This window comes from Charadrius vociferus, unplaced genomic scaffold (genome assembly GCF_000708025.1).
Source record: "Charadrius vociferus isolate BGI_N301 unplaced genomic scaffold, ASM70802v2 scaffold54, whole genome shotgun sequence".
In the NCBI taxonomy this organism is placed as follows: Eukaryota; Metazoa; Chordata; class Aves; order Charadriiformes; family Charadriidae; genus Charadrius; species Charadrius vociferus.
The window spans coordinates 1,402,067-1,422,127 of record NW_009648350.1 but is presented as its reverse complement, the minus strand read 5'-3'; the positions used below and the strand labels follow the sequence as shown (position 1 = coordinate 1,422,127).

General features: G+C 38.7%; 1 protein-coding gene across 1 annotated transcript in view; it reads right to left on the bottom strand.

Annotated features, from left to right (window-relative positions):
• ZZEF1 (zinc finger, ZZ-type with EF-hand domain 1) overlaps positions 1-20,061 on the bottom strand; it is a 55,072-nt gene that overhangs the window by 16,915 nt on the left and 18,096 nt on the right. The window contains exons 20-40 of the mRNA XM_009885189.1: positions 19,255-19,376; positions 19,058-19,168; positions 18,248-18,414; positions 17,553-17,634; positions 16,721-16,922; positions 15,340-15,488; positions 14,710-14,950; positions 13,060-13,139; positions 11,746-11,839; positions 10,664-11,180; positions 9,852-10,016; positions 8,466-8,585; positions 7,442-7,603; positions 6,647-6,776; positions 6,246-6,384; positions 5,869-6,034; positions 5,024-5,286; positions 3,841-4,013; positions 3,106-3,253; positions 2,379-2,518; positions 1,656-1,933 (exon numbers count right to left, since the gene is read on the bottom strand). Of these exons, the coding sequence (XP_009883491.1) occupies positions 1,656-1,933; positions 2,379-2,518; positions 3,106-3,253; positions 3,841-4,013; positions 5,024-5,286; positions 5,869-6,034; positions 6,246-6,384; positions 6,647-6,776; positions 7,442-7,603; positions 8,466-8,585; positions 9,852-10,016; positions 10,664-11,180; positions 11,746-11,839; positions 13,060-13,139; positions 14,710-14,950; positions 15,340-15,488; positions 16,721-16,922; positions 17,553-17,634; positions 18,248-18,414; positions 19,058-19,168; positions 19,255-19,376 (3,649 nt within the window). The remainder of the gene's footprint in view (positions 1-1,655; positions 1,934-2,378; positions 2,519-3,105; positions 3,254-3,840; positions 4,014-5,023; positions 5,287-5,868; positions 6,035-6,245; positions 6,385-6,646; positions 6,777-7,441; positions 7,604-8,465; positions 8,586-9,851; positions 10,017-10,663; positions 11,181-11,745; positions 11,840-13,059; positions 13,140-14,709; positions 14,951-15,339; positions 15,489-16,720; positions 16,923-17,552; positions 17,635-18,247; positions 18,415-19,057; positions 19,169-19,254; positions 19,377-20,061) is intronic.

Genomic DNA, 20,061 nt, shown 5'->3' with positions numbered 1-20,061 from the left:
AGTCTGTATTAGGAGGGCTGACTACAGACTTACCTGAAACTATTTTTCCTCAAGGCAGTATTATCACTGTTAATCTGTCATAGCTATAAGCTTTCATATCATTATGTAAATGTTTTTCCAAATATTTGAAGCCTTCATGTCAGTTGACACATCAATTCTGTTTTGTTCTTCATCACTAGAGCATAGAATCATAGAATGGTTTAGGTTGGAAAGGACCTTGAAGATCATCTCGTTCCAACCCCTCTGCCCTGGGCAGGGACACCTCCCCCCAGCCCAGGTTGCCCAAGGCCACCTCCAGCCTGGCCTTGAACACCTCCAGGGAGGGGGCCTCAACAACCTCTCTGGGCAACCTGTTCCAGTGCCTCACCACCCTTAAAGTGAAAAACTTCTTCCTAATGTTTCATCTAAGCCTGCCCTCTTCCAGTTTATAGCCATTCCCCCTCGTCTTATCACTACATGCCCCTGTAAAAAGTCCCTCCCCCGCTCTCCTGTAGCCCCTTTAGGGACTGGAAGGCCACAATAAGATCTCCCCGGAGCCTTCTCTTCTCCAGGCTCAACAGCCCCAACGCTCTCAGCCTCTCCTCACAGGAGAAGGGCTCCAGCCCTCGGATCATCCTCATGGCTCTCCTCTGGACACGCTCCAGCAGGTCCATGTCTTTCTTCTGTTGGGGACTCCAGAGCTGGATGCAGTACTCCAGGTAGGGTCTCATGAGAGTGGAGTAGAGGAGCAGGATCACCTCCCTTAATTGCCACAGTACAGAGTAGTATTTACTACTTTCTTTTCTTAAAGGCTTTACAGTCACAAATCAAAGTGTGCCTGAACGTTGTTAGCTTTAATTCCTAATTTTAGTTCAGAGCTCAGAAGTTTTTCTTTGCACAAGTGGTTTATTTCCCACGTCCATGACTATCTGCTCTCTGCGAACTACACAAATAATCCAATGAGAATGGCCTCCTTGCTCTAAAGTTAGTCTTTGAGGAACTCCTTTCCCTCAGCTGATCCTCGGGATATTCTGCCTTTAGATTTCATATGCTTTTCTATCTGCTTATGGACCTGCCCTACAAAACATAGCTACAATGAAAAATAACACTGTCACTGAACAAGCATGATATTAATGTCAGAATGCTCGAGAGCTTTGTCTAGATCTTCAGAATTCCATTCCATTCCACTCCACATCTGCCCTGTCCCTCCTTGCTGTTCCCAGTGCAATTTTACTATACAAAAATGTCTCCCTCTAATACTCTTACATAAAAGGGCCAGATCCAGAACTCTGCACTGGTGATAGTTACCACATAACACACTCCTCCCTTCCCGAGTTACACAACAGGTAGGTAACTCAAAGGAGAGAAATAATGCCGTACAAAAAACACAGGACTGTATTTTGGTTTTCCGCAGAATTTCAAAACCTTACTTCTTCCACCATACCATGCTACGTAGGTAAGCACAGGAAATTAAGTTACTCTTCAACAGACAGCCGCCTTCTGGAAGGAAACGAAGAGATTCTCACTGCAACAAGGGCTGCAGATGCTAAGGTCTTTCCATGATCAGGGTACAGGTTTAATCGACTTTCTGTTAAAAAGCCCCTACGCACGAGGCACACTTGAAAGAAAATTAGTATTAGTCAGAGAGCAACTAATAGGTTTAAAGTAAAAAGCACCTGTCTAAACACACAGCTCCCAGACTGAACAGCAGATGAGTTGTCTTCCAGCCTTCTGGCACTGTAGACCCATCTCCCGCGGCAAACAAGTTATGTTTGGCTGAAAGGACTTTAGCCACTGCAGCGTCCACCTCTGCAGGCATAAGTCTTAGGATTAACTGGCCCAGAAGACCCAATGTCAAATGATAAGTTTCATTTAGGTGGCCAGCGTTTGAGATTACAACCTGAAACATCAGCGGAAGTATTTGTTCCAGGTTAATCAAAGACATTGTGGAGCCCTGTGGAAAAAGAAAAATCTCAGTAAGACAGGGAAAGAAAACAAGACACTTAGTCAAAGTCATAGCACATACAAAAATCTTCTGTTCTAACACTCTCTCAAATGGGACAAAAGGAAATGAGAAACTACGTTCCTGCTTCGGTTATTGACCTGTTAAGCTGACCTGACACGTAAATCTAAGCTGATGGCTTAAACTTTGCAGATGTTGAACAGTGAAGATAGACTGCTTTACAGATAAATTAAAATTCCTTTCCCTCTACCCCCACGCAGGAACGAGCTCTTACATTTCTTAGTAATGTCAAATGCCTTAAGACATTCTTGCTTAACTGTTATAAAATGCGAATCAGAAGAGCCCATCTCTCCACATTTAATTCGCTATGAATTTTATTCACGATATTTGTGTTACATCTACAAAACTACACAGATCGAAAGTAAAAAGAACTAACTGATTTGAAAGGTGGTAACATAGCTGCCAGCAATCCTAGAATCCTCTTCTGAGAGCATTCAGCAAAAACTTGCTCCTGGCTGGGTATTAAAACCTTCTCTGCTTGCTTCTGGGCTGAATCCTCCAAGAGGTAGTCATCTGCTTTTTAAATTAAAACAAAAGAAGAGAATCCCCCGAATGACCAAAAAGAATTAAAAAATAAGCGATACCTTAATTTTTATAATCACAATCTAAGAATAAAACCCCTTTTTAAAAAATGTTATTAAAATTTGAAAAGCAAGTCTTTATAAAAGCGTATAAAAGATAGCAGATAAAGAGATTTAAATCATATATTGAAAAACATAAAAGGACAGTACTACAGACAGATCCATTTTACTATTGTAATTCTAACAATACTAGTCTTTAATAGAATGTGACACTTAACTTCTGGTTCCAAGTACATAAGAATCCAGAAGTATCGTGTTAGACCAACAGGAACTGTAGTCTCAATACATGGATATACTAATAATACATGGTGGAATTCTACTCCCATTTCTAGAATCCTTTAAACCTACTGCACGGTAACAGTTGTTCAAAGCAGTATGCTTGGCAGGTTTTTCCAAAGCAGATAACTCACTTGCATTAAAGACATTTGCAAATACACAAAAATGGGTTAGGAACAAAAAATACAGCTGTTTGCTTTGCATATGAATGGTTATTTCTGTTACAGGGAAAATGGCAAATTTTACCTGTTGGAGAAACATTGTCATCCACAGACAAGTCTGACTCTTGTCTCAAAACAGCTTTCTTTGCAAAGACAGCTTTGCTTTCACTTCCTTGTTTTCCTACTTTATCTTCTGCAGGAGACTGGATTTCATTGCGAGCATCTCCTTTCCCCTAAAAATAAAACAAAGACACTTACAGATTAAAACAAAATTTAATACCTGCAGAAACAGCCATGGAAAAAAGCCACCAGTCATCTGTATTTGACAAACGTTTTTCCTCAAATATCAAAACCTTTTATTTGTTAAGAACTTCTTGATGTATACATGTCTTAAGGTTCCATACACTGAAAATAATTTTTTCTATTTTGCTCAAACCTCTACGCATAAAATTATTACACTGTATATAAAACTATTATTTTATACAGTGCATAAAAGTGCAGGAAACTCATTCTCCTACCTAAACAGTGCTAACAACTAGAGGAAATGACAACCCTTTCAGAAAGGATGATCTTCCCCCTTCCCTCCAACGCTTTAGTGAATCAGTTGCCTGTAAGAACATAAGGTGATACCTTCGTCTTGGTTCAGCTGGATCTAATAAAAAAACGAACCAGTAACTGTCCCCGTTTCCCCCAACTTTTACCTACAAATGAAATCATTACTACCCACTATTTCAGTTACATATCCAGAATAAGATGTTTAAGCTTCTGAAGAACGCATATCTAACTGATATCGGGGGTTCTGTAAATAACGGGTACTTACATTACAATGCCTAAAAGAGCCTGCGCTTGGTTTCTCATCTCTTCCCTTCACTGCTTTATCACCAGTATGACTTTTTGGAGCACCATCTGTGGGAGGACTGACTGAAACAGTGTCATTCTCTGAGAAGGATTCACCTTCTGGTAACATGCAGAGGAGAGCTAAATTTTTCAGACCTGAAAGCAAGAAAGTTGTAAAAGCTCTTTAGTTGTTGAGTGGCAAGATAGGCAAAAAGCAGCACTGAAACATTTCAAAAGAGAATTGAAAACATCCCCTCGCACACTTCTGAATATCAGCTGCATCAAGATGTTCGCCATCATGTTAACTTAATTATGTAGTTCCATTAAATAACAGTGATAAATAGGTGGTGACATTTTCCACCTCACAAAGAAACCACCAGTGTAGAAGTCTTAATTAAAGGAAGTGTTAGAGATACCTCCCAACAGTGTAAATTATAAAAGGTAAATGAAATTTGTCTTAGCTTTTAATCTATTGACCACTTAAATATCTATACAATAAAACTATATGTTAAAAACAAACAGATTCAATAACATTCATGCACAAGTGGCAGTGGTGGTGGTGGTATTTCAACTGTATTAGAACTGCTTAAAAAAAAATACCAGTAAACTTATTTGAACTTGAGTGTAGAATTTTTGTTACATTCAACATAGGTCTCTATTGTATCACCCTATTTTCCGTAGTAGGTCTTAGTTTACAGAAATACTTATTTCCAGGCAAACCGACATCATCCCCAGAAACTTATCTCATACCACAAATACAGTTAAAAAATTCTTGCCAAGAGATGCAGAACAAAAAACATTTTCCACCAAGTTATTTGCTTTCCTTCGAGTCCTTCAGTTGTCAGTGACACGTTAGTAACAGAACGTGAAGCTATATTGATTGATCCCTTTACAACATCTAAGATGGAAAAAAACCAACCAAAGAGTTGCCAAGTTGTCTTCAATATTTATGTAAGCATAAAATTAATTTTCCCAAGCACCCTATTTCCCATGTTCCAGCGACCCTGAACGACACTTGTGCTACATTTGCTTTCTACATAAACAGTTGTTCTCAGTGAAGTACACAGTAGCTTCCCCTTTCCTTTGGAAACTTCAGAGTGAGTAATCACAGACTTTTCTGACACTTGCTAGAAACCATTGTTTCAGTGAAGGAGGAGCTGACTCACCTTTTCCGTGCTGTGCTTTCATCAAGCAGTCTCCGATGAGCTGTATGCACTGATGTTGCAGAACTCTGGCATGACTGAGGACCTGTGAATCTAGTTTCTCTCCTTCTGCTTCCTCCCCATTTGCCAGATCTGCACTGTAGAGAGTCAAAGCCGCAAACAACAGCCAGGAATAATTGTGGACATATGGCTGGATGAGCCTCTGTCGGTCACTGATTCGAATAGTCACCATCGGATACACTGTGATGCTGTGAGTGGGCAAGTGGCTGAAAGAAGAAGGTATGTAATTTTGAAATGCAGCCACTTTCTGGCTAACCAGTGTAGTTAGGAACACACGACACCTTTATGGGAAACTGTGCAAAACCCAACATATGTCAGAGTTTCAAACTGTAGACCTTCAAGTGCGGTAAACTGTCAGAGCCTCACTGACTTCAGTAGTGTTCCTTTAACAGAACCTGAACTGTCACGAGAGCTCCTGCTCTAGAAATTAATTTTTTTAAGATCTTTGGTGACGAGCACTGAAACCTGTGCTGTCTAACCCCAGCACTGTTCATTTCTTCCATCCCGTCATTCAGGGTTGACAACTCTCCCTCTGCAACTTTCACAGCCATGGTTAGAAAACAATTGCTACTAAGTACATTCAGAGGTTGGGGCAGGTCTCCAAACCGCAAAAATTTTTGCTGAACTGGTCCTGTATTTGTTATGTTTCCCTGAAGGACACCAACTAGATGTTCTGATGTCAGACACAACCTTGTAGGAAGCGTCCTGTGAACGACTGACTGTACTTAGTTGCATATTACTGCTTTTCTGCCAAGTGAAGTGGGGGAACAAAACAACGTGTTTAATACCTGTCAGAGTATTTCTTTGCAGAATAGCATCCATAGCAAAGGTCAAAGTCATCACACACGTTGCAGTTCATTCTCCGACCTATGATAACTCCTTGACAGTGATCACAGGCATACTCCATGTTAACCATTTCATGGTCATCTTCATGTCCTTCAGGTTTAACTCCACCTGTAAAGAAATATTTTAAGATTTCCCTGTAAGTCCGGTTTGATAAAGGATCTTTCTTAATTTCAAGTTCATGTTCAGATTAGGAAAATAAAAGCTTAATACTTCCAAAACATCCAGAAGAAAAGTCTTTCACTTTATTTTATGTATAATTTAGAAGACACTATTTTGCCTTCGAGTAGAGGGTTTTGAGGTTTTTTAAAATGATTCTTACCAAGAAAACAAGTTTTACACAGATCCATGTCATTGCACTGCAGACAGCGGTAGCGGTGCCACGGTGCAATTTCATCACAGCCATCGCAGGATATGTCCACATTTAAAAGGTCACAGTAACGAGCAACAAACATGTGCATCTAGAGCAATAAATGGACACTTTATTTGAGCATTATTTTCTGACTTTGAGCAAGTTCTTTTAGATAGAAAGCAGAACACTTTCCCCACCAAAAAGAAGGACGGGAATCTTTTCATCATTTTAGACTTTTGAAGGCCTACAGGGAGCCAGGGATCCAACTAATGATAAAAATCAGCTTAAGGCAGATTCCTTTCTCTCCTTTATGCTTTTAAAAGTCCGCTAATTACCCCTTCTGCAGATAAATAAGCAAATCATGAGGTCACCTTTCTCTGTTTCTCTGGGTCAGCTTGAGCTATCTTTTCATACCAGGTCTCAAACATTACATCCTGACATTCATCCATCCACTCACAGTTTTGCTTGTAGTCTGCAATTTCATCTTCTTCACTCCACTGACTAAAAGAAAAGCAAGCTCAAAATTAAGTTGGAATGCAATCAGGCTTCTCTCTATTATAACTTGGGATAATTTTTTTTTTTTTTTAAAGAACAAAGTGCTATAACATGGTAATAAAAACAGAATTGTGAGAACTGCAGTTCACGTAGTTAATAAATGGCCACAGAGACACCTGCTTCTTGCCTCTGTGACAAGTTCTTAAATACCTACGGGGAGCATAATGCAAAAATCAGAAAAAGTCACACTTACAAAACTGCTTTTGGTAATGCTGGCTCATCAGATGAGAAATTTAAAAGCTTTTTGGCCTTTATATTTGCTGACATGTAAGAAGTACATCTACTATAAAAATGAAACATGCAGGAGTTAAAACATCCAATTTTTATCAAGACAAGAAACAGCATTATCTACCTCCTGCTATACTGCTAAACAAGTGAAATGTTCCAGCAGTAATCAGGTTAAAGATAAAGTTTTAATAGTTTTTGCACTAGTAATGTTCCAAAACTTTTCAAACAGTTCAGTTAAGCCCTCGGATACTGGCCAAAGTTTTGCCATACTTGTTAGTAGTATTTTTACTGCTTTTTCCAGCACAAAGTTCAGGAGCCTTTCCTGGTAAAAATGGCGTCAATATAGTTAGTACCATGTGAAAGCCGCACTCTTCCCGACTCACCAAATGACACTGTCATGAATACTTATGTTTTCTTGTGATGTAGTCATAAGAAGATGTGGTAACTGAATCTCAACAAAGAAGGAAAGATCATTCGGTTCCCAACTCATATCCAAAAGGTGAAGGAGAGTTGTCTGCACACATGATAAGGCAGGAAGCAACGATCTAAATAAAAAAAGACAACAAAACATGACTGCACTAACCTAAAGCTGGAATTGCGTATTTGGGGACTAAGAGGGGGACAATCACTGTACACCAATTTCCAGGCTTTACTCCGCGTTACATTAACGATGCGGCAGAAACTCAGGTTTACTAATGCATAAACTTACACAATTTCGCAAGAAGCATAGCCAAAGCAATCTGAAATACAGATGGTGTATTTTATGGATTCAGTTGAGACAGAGCTTATGCTATTGCCTGAGCATTAGCAAGAGGGTCTGTCTCTTCTCTGCACTACAACATATTCTTGATATTTGCAGGAACTTGTTCTCTTTGAAACCTTTGCCACGTTCAGTTGAAACTAGACAAAGGACTTGGAAGTTACTGGCAGGGAAACGGATATGATAGTCCCAGAATTCTTATTTCTTTAGGACACCTGGCTATAAACCCCAACAATTCTAACCAGGATGCTACCAAAACATGAGCTTTAACATTAAAGCATGGTTGCAGAATTGTGATATTTATTGTCAAAGTATTCCACAATAAATTTGCTGTTTCTAGTATTTTACAATTAAGCTTCAGAAACACATTGCAGAATTATAACTACAAAATGCCACAATAAGTCAAAGTTTATAAAACTGATGAATTTATTGTGCTTTCCTGCATAGCATTAATAAAAAGGTAACTTGGCATTTTTGATCACAAGATCAAGGTTCTTTATTTAGTTCTGTAAATAATGCAAAGTATAGTCAAACTTAAGACATTAAAAAATAAGTACCATGTGACAAGGGAAGAAGTGAGGAAGAACAGAGGAAAAAAAAAACCAAACAAACCAACTCGTATAAGTAATGCAAGCAATGTACTTTACCTGTCATTAATAGTACTAAATCCCTTCACAGAATTTACCAGGAACAAAACAAGCTGATAGTAGGACTCTCGAATCTCTTTGTGTAGCTCAGCACCACAGCCTTCCAAGTTTCCAAAGTAGCTAGAAATTAAAGACTCAGTTTAGTAGTCTAGAATTCACTGGTACATTTTAGGTAGCGTGTTTTTGTGCCAATTTTACAAACAGATGATCTTTTAAGCACTCCCCACAAGCGGGAAGGATGTTAGTTTTGTTTAAAATGCAGTCTGCCACTTTCAGAGAAAAATAAAAGAATCCTGTACCAGGAATCAGAAGTTAAGAAATAAAACAGGCAAAGAGAATATTCTCATGGCACAAACAAAAGAACATTCCTTCAAATTAAAAAGGTACTTTACAAAAATCTAATCAAGATCTTAAGGGAAATCAAGATGAGCATAAAAAGCTGTTGACAAGTGAGCAGCCAGCCAACACATTTCAGACAGCGCTGCCCAGACACACGATAGAAATCAGACCTAAATTCACGAACCAGAACAGCATAATGTGAGCTCCTGCTTTGAGACAGTGCTTTCGAGTTGTATGCAAAATTTGAAAAAAATTCCAAATTATCTGTCCCTACTTAGAACAACAATTGCACACGCATATAAGCAATATGATCTCTTTGCCCCTTTTATTTGTGTGTGTACGTGCATGCCCTACAACTGGGAGACAGCACTGCAGAACTTTGCTTGCACGTCCATCACTTTAGCCTCTGGCACGAGTGGAATATGTCACCCCACTATAACGTTTGTCTTGTACAGGTATCTCATCCAAAGTTATGAAAATTCATGAACAAGCAAATGCTGGACTAACAAGATACAACACGCACTATTCTTGGAAGTTAGTTCTTCTGCCAGATAGGTATTACCTCGATTTACAAAGTAAGTTCACAAAAATTATAAAGATGTAACGCTACGTAAGTAATTACAAGTTAAATGGGTTAGATCCCTACATCTTTACTGGACAAGAAAGAAATCAATCTAGAATTAGACAAGAACTTAAACTAAAGCAGTAACTGAAGACTCTACAATCTTCTCGAGTTTGTTTTGATCTGGTTGGAACTGTAGAGATGTTTCTAGGTATCCGTGCTGTGATTCAACTGCATGATGCCCACTGGCATGAACAGCTGTACAACTAAGTCCCACTTGAAAATATTTCCACTTGAAAATATATTTTTTTTTTTTTTAATGAAGCATGCAAGATATGCATAGTAGCCTAAAAATTGTTCCTCAGGTCATATTTCTGTTATCCACATGGATAATGGAAACTCTCTTTGTTTTCAATATACGTGACTAGGGGAACACAAAGACATATTAAACCACATGGCTGAGACTTGTCTAAATAACTACTTACTTTGTAAAATCTTTCTGACAGGCTAGAAGTTCTAAGAGAAAAAGTACACACGGCGGATGAAAACAGTGTGGCTGCCCAAGTGAGTCTAGGCACTGGCGGATTGTCTTGAGCACTTCCATAATACTCTGTCCTTGGGATTTTCTCAGAGCAAGAACCTTCAGAACACTAAGAAGAGCAAAAAACATCTATGAGGACTTCAAAACATCGTGCTTAAAATAACGCAAATAAATCACAATTCAAGAAGTACTTGACTAGTTGAACAAGAGTTTGGAATCTAAATTTTCAGTTGTATTTCAGCAGCGGTACATTACAGTTGGAATGAGTAAAAACCAGTATCCAGGACTTCCTGCACCAGTCCAAGTTTTAGAGCCTAAAATAGACAAATTGAGGATTGGAAATCTCTCTTTTGATTTATGTTCTCAGAATCTCAGGTAATTTAATGAGAGATGCAACTATTCTGTATTTGGTATCAAGGATTTCTAGTACTGCTATACCATGTCTTTGCTGTTTGTAGATAAGGGGCAAAATGCCACTGCAAACAGACCTCAGGAAGCAAGACTAGAAATAGCCAAGTAATTGTTTTTCACATTCTGAATTTCTACATCATAGTAGTGAATCAAAGGGAATAATACTCTCTACGAGCTCCTACATGGTTGTAAATAACTGAAGCTTGATACATAAATCTGACAACTATTTATGTACAACACGATTTTCAATAGTATCTTGCAGCTAAAAGATGTTTGATTCCATCTGAAGAGGCCTGAAGACAAGTTTCTGTATTTTATAATCTGCAACATTTTCAACATGCTTACCTTTCATGTGAAAGTGATTGGTCCTTAATAAAGTCTAACGTGTTTTTCAATATAGGATATTTCTCCTTCACAGTAGGCACAGCTCTCGGCTCTTCCATTGATCTGAAGGACAGCAGCCTTAGTCTTCCACGGCTGAACTGAGATTTTCGTGTAGGAGTGGAAGGAGGTGATGATGTATCTTCTTGCTGTGAAACTGTATTCTCACCAGGCTTGCTATGAAATGCAGATGCTTCTTCTGTTTGGAGGGGGTCTGGAACTTGTTTAATCTTCATATCAGACTGTGTTGTTTGGCCCCCCTCTTTTGAAACAGGATGAGTTACTCCACTGGAAGACAATGAATGTGCTGCCTGGAAGTCTGTGTCCACAACAGAACCTTTTCTTTGGCATTTATCACTGACATACTGTTGGATATCATCAATATCTTGGGCTTCCAAACTGTCTGAAGCAGAATCTTTCGTCTTTGCTCGTACAGGCAAAAAATTCAATAACAAAAGGCTCTTCTGCATACAAAGTTTTGCTGCAGAATAAAGATTGGAAGAGTTAGAAGTATGATAACAGAACACCAAACTTGCTACCTTCTGCTTAGGAAGAAAGTAATTTATCTTGTTTCTTCTGAGCCAAGACAGCTAGAAAACACCGTTCTTATTATATCGATCATGATGCTATCAGTTACCTAATTCTAGATTTCCAAATGCTAAATTTGAATAATCACACTGAACCATACGAAGCACACAGTAGTCAATGAACACATTTTATTCTAATAACAATCAGCTGCTGTTCTAACATCAGTTAATTGTGGTAACAAGTATCTACAAAAATAGATGAACCTAAGTTCAGAATCAGGTGACCTAAGTGAGAGGTCACTCTCTGTAGAATTTTCTCACCTACTATTTTCTGCAAAGAATAGCAGAACACGATCCATGACAGTTCATGTAATGCATACCAGTTTCTCTCTTATGGTATTAAAAAGTAACCACAGTTGCTAACCTACCTTTTACAGCAAAAGTAATTGTTAAGATTTACAAGGCAACGCTTTACTAAACTACCTGGAATGCTTATACGTTCGGAAAGGAACCACTTACCAAGAGTTTCTGGGTTCACCTCACTCGCTTCTGTGTTCTGCTTCTCCTCCGTATCATTTCCCCTACCCATCACGGATTTCTGCTTCATTTCCAACTGTAGACAGGATGGTAAAATAGTTAAAATATGACTCCCCCAGTATACCTATACAGCAAGGCAGCATGAAGACTGCATCGCATTAGAGGAATTTAATCTCAGGAAGAGATGACAGTATTTACTATTCCCCACTGCAGAACAAAACACCCAGTAAGAGCAATACCTAAACTATCAGAGCAGGTAACACAGCCTCATACCGAGATGCTCAAGGTTTGCAGGCTGACGGCCTTCCCTGTCTTGTGGCTGGACGGGTATCAGCCCACCAAGAAAAAGAAGGCTTCCCCTCTACCCCCACCATTCAGGAAAAGACACACATCTAGTCATGAGATAAGATTCTCCAAAAGCATCATGTCATCTACCTCGCGAGTACCGTCAGAGGCAGTGACACATGTCATGCAGTGGGTACAAGGCAACTTCTCATCTTAACATCCACCTGCACTCATTGCATCCCCAGTGTATCAAGCTGCCAGGAATTCTTGCAGGCAAGAAAGAGGAGGGAGGAGGTCACAAGGTACTGGAACAGTTAATTTGGCTGGCCCACACCTGAAGGGCTCACAAGAGTAGCAGAAAAGCGGGCCATGGACTGAATTAGCCGTTCTCGAAGGCCACACTGTTGTTAACATTTAGAATCTTCTGCAGACTGGTGAAATCTAAATGAATTTTGGCTCTCTGCAGCTGCAGGTGATGACACAGACACCTCTCACCAGGTTGTGAGCCGATGACACCAGCTCTTGACATAAGGCGTATGTTTCAAGGAAGACTACGTGCAAAAAACCATACTCTGAACCGAAGCCAGTTACTTGCTTGTCAAAGAAGCAATTATTTCCTTTTCTGTTAGCACCGCATTATTGCAAGAATGATGTTTAAGACAGATTTCTTTCTATGCTGTACCTCAAAAGAACTCCAACTGCTATGTAAGAATCTTCCTAATTAACAACACACATTCTTGCTGAAAAATAACACCAATTTAACTGATTTTGAGTCAAACACAGTCCTAAATACTCATGATGATACATCTGGGGCTGAGGGGAGAAGGGGAGTTTAAGAATGCATTTAAATGTTTAAGTTCAAAGTTTAGAAGTGAATATTCGTTCTTCCTAAGTGAAAACAGTTGACCTAGAATCTCTGAAGGAAAACAAGGTTCCGCCCAACGACTTAACATTGCACTGTAAAATATTAAGGTAAATGACATTAATAGATATCCTCCTGAGTGATCTTACCATCCATATTCTAATTGAATCAGCCAGGGAATACACTTGTGCAAACTCATCACTCAAAGGCACCTTGCCTCCACTGTTGACTGGAAATGAGAGAAAGAAGAGTTCTGTTTATTTACAGCTCCATTTTTACACAACTTGATTACTTAACTAAAATTATGCTAGAGTCTTCCCTTCATCTCTTAGTCAATACTTGGAATTATGCCTGTAAGAAAAATAGGGAATAAAACCTGCCAACTCTCATATGCCTTAAGTACGTAAACTGCACCTTGGCAGAGTTATTTGCAAAGTTAAATTATTAATATCTTTCTTGTTTCCTCCCAAAATTGATGCCCGTAGTCATGGAAAATAAAAACCTCTCCCTATACATGCAAATATCCATAATGCAAACTGATATCAGAATAATCAAGAAATGTTTAGTATTAACTTAAGGCTCTATAGATGTATTTAGTTAACTTTTTTTTCCCCCCCTTTTGTTTTTCGCTATGAATTTCTGGAACAGACTTTCAAGATCAATTTACAAAAATTAAAGACCTGACAAAACAGTTTCCATCAAAACTGGCCTGACAACGACTATGGAGAAAGAGACATTCCTATTCAGGGTTTTCCCACTCCCATTCCCCAGGGTTTTTTTTATTTTTTATTTTTTTCCATCTTCTTTTCAGCACCACTTGTACATACTTCACGTTGCACAGGTCAACATGGAGCCTGAAATCAGTCTGCCCTAGCAAGACCCACAGATGAAGCTACAGACATAATAGCAGGATGGATATCTTACCCACTCATTAATATTATCCTGAGCTATCGCTGTTTTCAATTTTACTCGGAAAACTAGATCAACTGTCAAACATTGACAAAATGACTAAAAGGCAATAACCACTTTAGTCATCAAGTCAGTCTTTGTGTCAATCATTTTTACCAATAACTTTATAGCTCAAAATGTACCACATTTAGCTTCAAAATTGTGACAGAAAGTGAAAGCCTAAAATGAAACCCTTCAAAAGCAGTAACACCTTATTATCCAATACTACAAACGTATCAATAAGCTCAAAGGATGCTGTAAGTTAAAAAGTTGTTCATTTTACTTACTGACAATATATGAATTGTAATACAATGGACATTATACAAGTTAAAAGCAAAACATTACCTTTTATTTTAAAAAAATATTAAAAAAAAATAGTATGTATTTTGAGGATGCCAAGGTCAGTTTCCCCAGTTTTGAGAGGTAATTCACACCTCCTCCACTCCCAGCATTTAAAAACACATATAAGATCGTGCTGGCCTTTTAGAAAAGATACGAGAGTGGAAAGTGATATAAGAACCACTAATCACTGGGAACTGCATTGTTGTGAATTAAAACCCCAGGAGACACCACTACTCTCTCTGGGTGTATCCTTATAAGGCTTAATCAGTACCTTATGACGGTTATTAATATTTGGACAGAGCTCTGAAGATAAAAGCATATATTAATAAAAAATAAACCCTCTAGAGATAAGGCTTACCCAGTCTACCTAAATGATGACTTCTTTATACAGAACATCTTTTAAAATCGTCACACTACACTGATTTTTCAAAGTTTATAAACTGAACTGTAAGATAGCCTTTTACAAACTTTAAGTCTTCATTATTAAGATAGTCTAATATTAGAGTTACCATATTTTTGAAGCTTCTCATATAACTCTGGAGTGAGATACACCAAAGCAGCAAATGTTGAGTTCACAGCTTGATCAACAGTAGAACCAGCAACTATATCTGTCTTTGGGGTCTGTTTTTTACATGCCTGTATAAGTCCTTTGAAAAGTTCAGATTTTTGCCCACTGAAGTCCTGGGCAGGATCTGATTTTGCAAAGTCGATAAGAAAGTTACGGCAGTCATCTTGGTGAGAGCTCCTAGCCTGGAGAGAAAGTTAGAAAACATTTGCTTTAACATTATCGGAAAAATTCTTGCAGCTCATTTCTACAATTAAGTCAAATTGCAGTATATCTACTGCAGTTGAGCAACCTGATGTAATGAAAGATGTCCCTGCCCAAGGCTGGAGGGGGGAATCAGATGATCTTTGAACATCCCCCCCGACCATTCTATGACTGTATGAAAAATGAAGCTGATGAAGGGCACACGCCAACAGTTTCTTTCCTCTTTGATATTTGAATTAAACAGCGCAAGTGATGACAACTTCAGCACAATGGCATATGCTTAAGGATGTATCAATTAATTAAGCCTGAACGAAGCTGTGTGATACACAGGGATTTGAAGCCAATGAAACAAAAGCAGTGGTGTAAGTACCTCTTTTTTATCTTGGTGCAGCCTACTGCTCTGACTGGCTCCCGGGAGTGCCTCAGGACACATCTGATGCCTGAAGACAGGTTTCCACAGAGGAGAATTAAGAACCGATGTTACTTTCAAAGGAGGCAAGTCTGCTTCACTACCTAGTTCTGCAAGAAATTCAGAACAGACACTTCACAGTTATGAAATATTTTTGTTCGTTTTTACAGATTAATGAAAACAATAAGCGTTAAACATCCAGTAGGGGCAAAAAAAGGTAATGCAAATAGACTGAACAAGTAATTCAACAGCATTCTCTAACTTTTGTTTCTATAATGGGTTGCAGAGAACTGATGTACCTTTTCTTTAATGATAGCATCAATAGCTTATTTTACAGTGACAATATGTTACATTATGGAAGGACTTTATTTTAACCATTTTTGCTGTACTTATGACCACAGAAATTCACCAGTTTGTAAGAGAGTTTAAAAGCTTTTTCTGCTGCTAAAGACATAATAATTAGCCATATGTAAGCACACTCATTAAGAAAGGAAGAAAATATTCTACAATAAGAACACTTCAATTAGTTCCCTAAATTCACAGGTAAGTACCTGCCTAATTTTCCAAGGTAATTACTGACCACCTGATTGCAGCAAGAACTTTTTAACCTTGTTTAATTTCTCCAAAGTGGTGAATGAATTCAGATTTAGGAAGCTAGACAGAAGTGTTCTGAGTTTTGAAATTAAAGAATAAACAACTCTTTTTTTTTTTTTGGTTGGTTGTTTTCTTTTCTTATGGCACCCATTTCATATTTTGTATTTTACATATCTTAAGTACACTTAGGATTTGGGTCACTGAACTTCTGAAATTAGCCAAACTTGATTTGTAAATTCAAATTTAAATCAATATCAAATGCCCATGTGAAATCTTTAAAATGACTTGTGTTCTAAGCTCTGTATTTTTTCCGGTTTGCTGGCTCCATATTCACACCACCAACGTGGGGTGGATCACAGCACCAGGCAACAATTTTAAAAGAAAAAAACAACAGGAAGAACAGAAGATTGGGCAAACTCTGCTATTACTCCATAAATATAATTCAGCTTAGTACGACTACTTTCAGGTGTCCGTGTCTTCCTAACATTGGCTTCTGAGTATTAGAAACATGACAGTGATCCCTGTGACGTTATCAGCGCAGTCCTGCAGAAGAGCAGCCAGGCTTGCCACAAAGAGCGGGTATAGCTCAGTGACCAAACTTTGTTACGCAGCAAGACAGCAAGTCTCCCAGCTTCAGTCAAGAGAAATACAAAAGGAACTTGATTTTCACAGGGGATTCGAAACATGAAGTCTTCGTATCTCCTCTTTCTATGGCATCACAACTTCTGGAGCTATTCAACGCACTCACCTCGTAGAGATTTCAGCGCCATACTTCGGGAAGCCAAGCGCCCCATCAACCGGGATACAAGAAGCTGTAAATCCAAGCCCCAAGAAACGGCAACATCTGGTAGGCCATAAGCAGTGACGGAAAACTTGTAGCCCCACTCATTATTACTGCTGTCAGAGTGAAAGAGAAACTGCAGCCGTGGGCCAGCCTTAAAGGTCACTTTCTACAGAGCAACAAAACAGTCATTTTGCCAAATGTACATGACAGGAAGACGTTTCAGGGTAATGAATTCCCTTCAGCAACTGTGGTTTTTCAGTATCATGTTCTGTCCACAACAGATCTAATTTCCCCCACCATCTGAATGAGAAACCCACAATACTACGCAGGTAAAATTTCTATCCAGTAGCTTAATGAGAAATTTTATAGACGATTGAGCTTTAGAAGTCGGAGCCATAAAACACTAGAGGAGCACCCCATTTGGGTATGTGTCACTGAAGAAAGAGCGTAGCCGCAGGAAGCACTACGCTTGTCTCGTGATGTAAAGAATTGTGAGGGCACAGTGTCAACGAGTAAGTTTTACCCAAGTAGTTACTGGCAGTTAAACATGATTATTACTTTTCATTTTGACTGACTGCTCCTTTGCTAACAGCAACAAAGAGGGATTCTTTACTCATTCACTCCTTTTATCTGCATCATTGCAGACTTTGCTCCCCACCTCCTGCCCCTCACCTTTCAGAGGGAATAAACACACACGCAAGCACACATCCTTTAAGACAACGGATTTTCCACAAGAATCATAAGAATTTCCTAAGGTTGAATATATCACTTGGTTCAGAATTTTAAAGACGCTCACCTTAGGCCACTTCTCTGTGCCAACCTTTGTATCGTAACGAGTTTTTGCACCTCTGGCATCAGTAAACTCCAGGTAATCATACCTGTGAAAATTGCAATTCATTACTTCCATACTTAATTTTTAAGTTTTGGGGGAAAATGTTTGCTTTTGGATTTTCACAAGTGCTGCATCTCAGAGTACCCTGTTACATCTTTCTGTACCACACCTGCATTGCTCCACCTGATTACTAAGGAATTTATTTCACGTTTCAATGCAATAGTCCCAGCAAACACAGACCTGCTTTCCTGCAGAACTTTCCCAACCCTTCAAATTGGTAATGGGTGCTAATTTTAACATCTGACACATGCCTTAACTAAGCAGTGGCCTGATATGTTACCAGGAGAAACCAAGCAAACGGTTTTGCATAAAGAGGGCAAAATAAATACCACAAGCACAAATTGTGGTGGTCACAGCAACATTACAAAACAGACCAAGGCCAAAGGAAGGAAAAATTCATATGAACAGCATGTCTGTACATTTTCCAGGAGAAGTGGCTTTCAACACACGAAATCATTCAGAATATACACACTGTATATTATGCAGGACAATGTAGAAATTGAAATGGTATGCTTGGAGTGCAAGAACTATCCTTGCCCATTGGAACATGCCCTCTGCAAACAGATACTGGAATCTGACACAGCACAAGACTAAATTACCTCCTTTCAGTTTCACATTTTTCATCAAATTCCACCTCAAAGTAAGTTGCCCCATGACATAGGAAGACTGAGACCTCATGACAATTATTTTCATAGTTATGAGGAGATTCCATTGTCCACGTTCGCAATACTACAGGCTGTTCTTGCTGCCAGCTTTCCATTTCCATCTGTAGGACGAAAATGCATTCTTGAGAAATAAAGCATTAAAAAAAAATTACCACACTAGATTTTTGTGTCTATACGTTTAAAGGTGCCAGATGTACACACAAGGTGGCATTTAGAAGGCTAAAGCATTGATTTACAACTAAACTAGTTATAAAGACACCCTTGATAATCACATTCAAGAAGTATTTCTAAAGCAAAATTCATCTAGTCTACTGGGGTAGGAGACAGTCTCACCCCAGAGGAGCCTACAAGTCTCCAATGATAACAAAAGAGAGTCTGGATGACTAATGCAGATTTAAACATCTACACTACAGCCGTACTGACTATTTGCATTACCACAAGCAATGAAACTTAAAAATAGTATGTGCTTAACATTTTTAGTTTCCTCTTTTTAGTCTCAGAATCCCTCCTCCTATCTGCCTTCTAGGCTTCTCATTCCAGTTGCACTTCCTGGTCATTTTGCTCATCTTCCATACTAGTACAGACATATTTCTAGTTCCTTCACTCACTATTTCATTACATTCCTGTATTTGTAGAAGTTTCCAAGCTCCTTTTAAATGCTTAACAATAGAATCACCTGAGACATCTTTCTTGCTATGTTGCTTTTGTTTCACTGTACTTATTAGTGTCTGTATCTTTAGTTACCTTATGAGGCTCATTACAAAGGCTTTTCAGTGGCTCTATCAAAGTGCTAAATCCCTGTAGCAGAGTACAGTACGGGATGTCTAAAGTGCAAAAGTCCAACAAAAAGATGACCTAGGAGAAAACACAGGTCTGATGAAAAGGCGCATAACCACAGCCATGCTACCCGGGAATAGTACAAAATCCCAATGTTCACTTACCAGCTGACGAGTTGCCATAGCAAAGACAGAGTTACTTATTTTTTCTACTATTGTTTTGCCACTATATTGAGATAAAAGTGACTGCAAAATCGTTCTGATATTTGACAGGAACTGGCCCACATCTAAAGAGAAAAAAAACCCTTAATAGCCACCTTAAGGACTTGCTACCACAACCTGCTTTATCAAACACTTAAGCGCACGGTGATGTGCACAAGAAGACAGACAGCAGGAAAGGCATCTGCTGCCCCAAGGCAGTGACACTCAAGAGAGAAAACAGTTCAGAGAAGTTTTCTGTGATATTTCTATTGTGGAAACAAGTTACGCTTATCAACAATATTAAAAAAAAAAAAAAAAAAAAAAAGCAGTGATGAGTAATTTAATCAAATACACTGAGATTGTTGAAACAATCTCGGAGCATCAAGTAGCCTCCTCTCTGTGTAAACTTATGTGCAGCTTAACTAACAAATAAGTCTAATCATTTGTAGCTATAACCCCACTCCATTTTAAAATGTAAGACAGGAACACAACAAACTTATTTATACACAAATAACATAAATATGAAGTAATTTTACATAAAACCACATCCCCATTAAGTACTTGGCCCAATTAACCACTCAATACTGAGCTGCTGCATTAAAAAAAAAGGCAGCTGTAGCAAATCAGCCCTTAGAAGTGTCCAGCTTCTTAAGTTCCTCTCTACTTGCTATTACAAACATCTAGGAAAATACATACCACCACCCAGAAACTTATCAAAATAAAGGAAATTTAAAAAAAACCCAAAATGTTCAAATGAAAGTCTGTAATTGT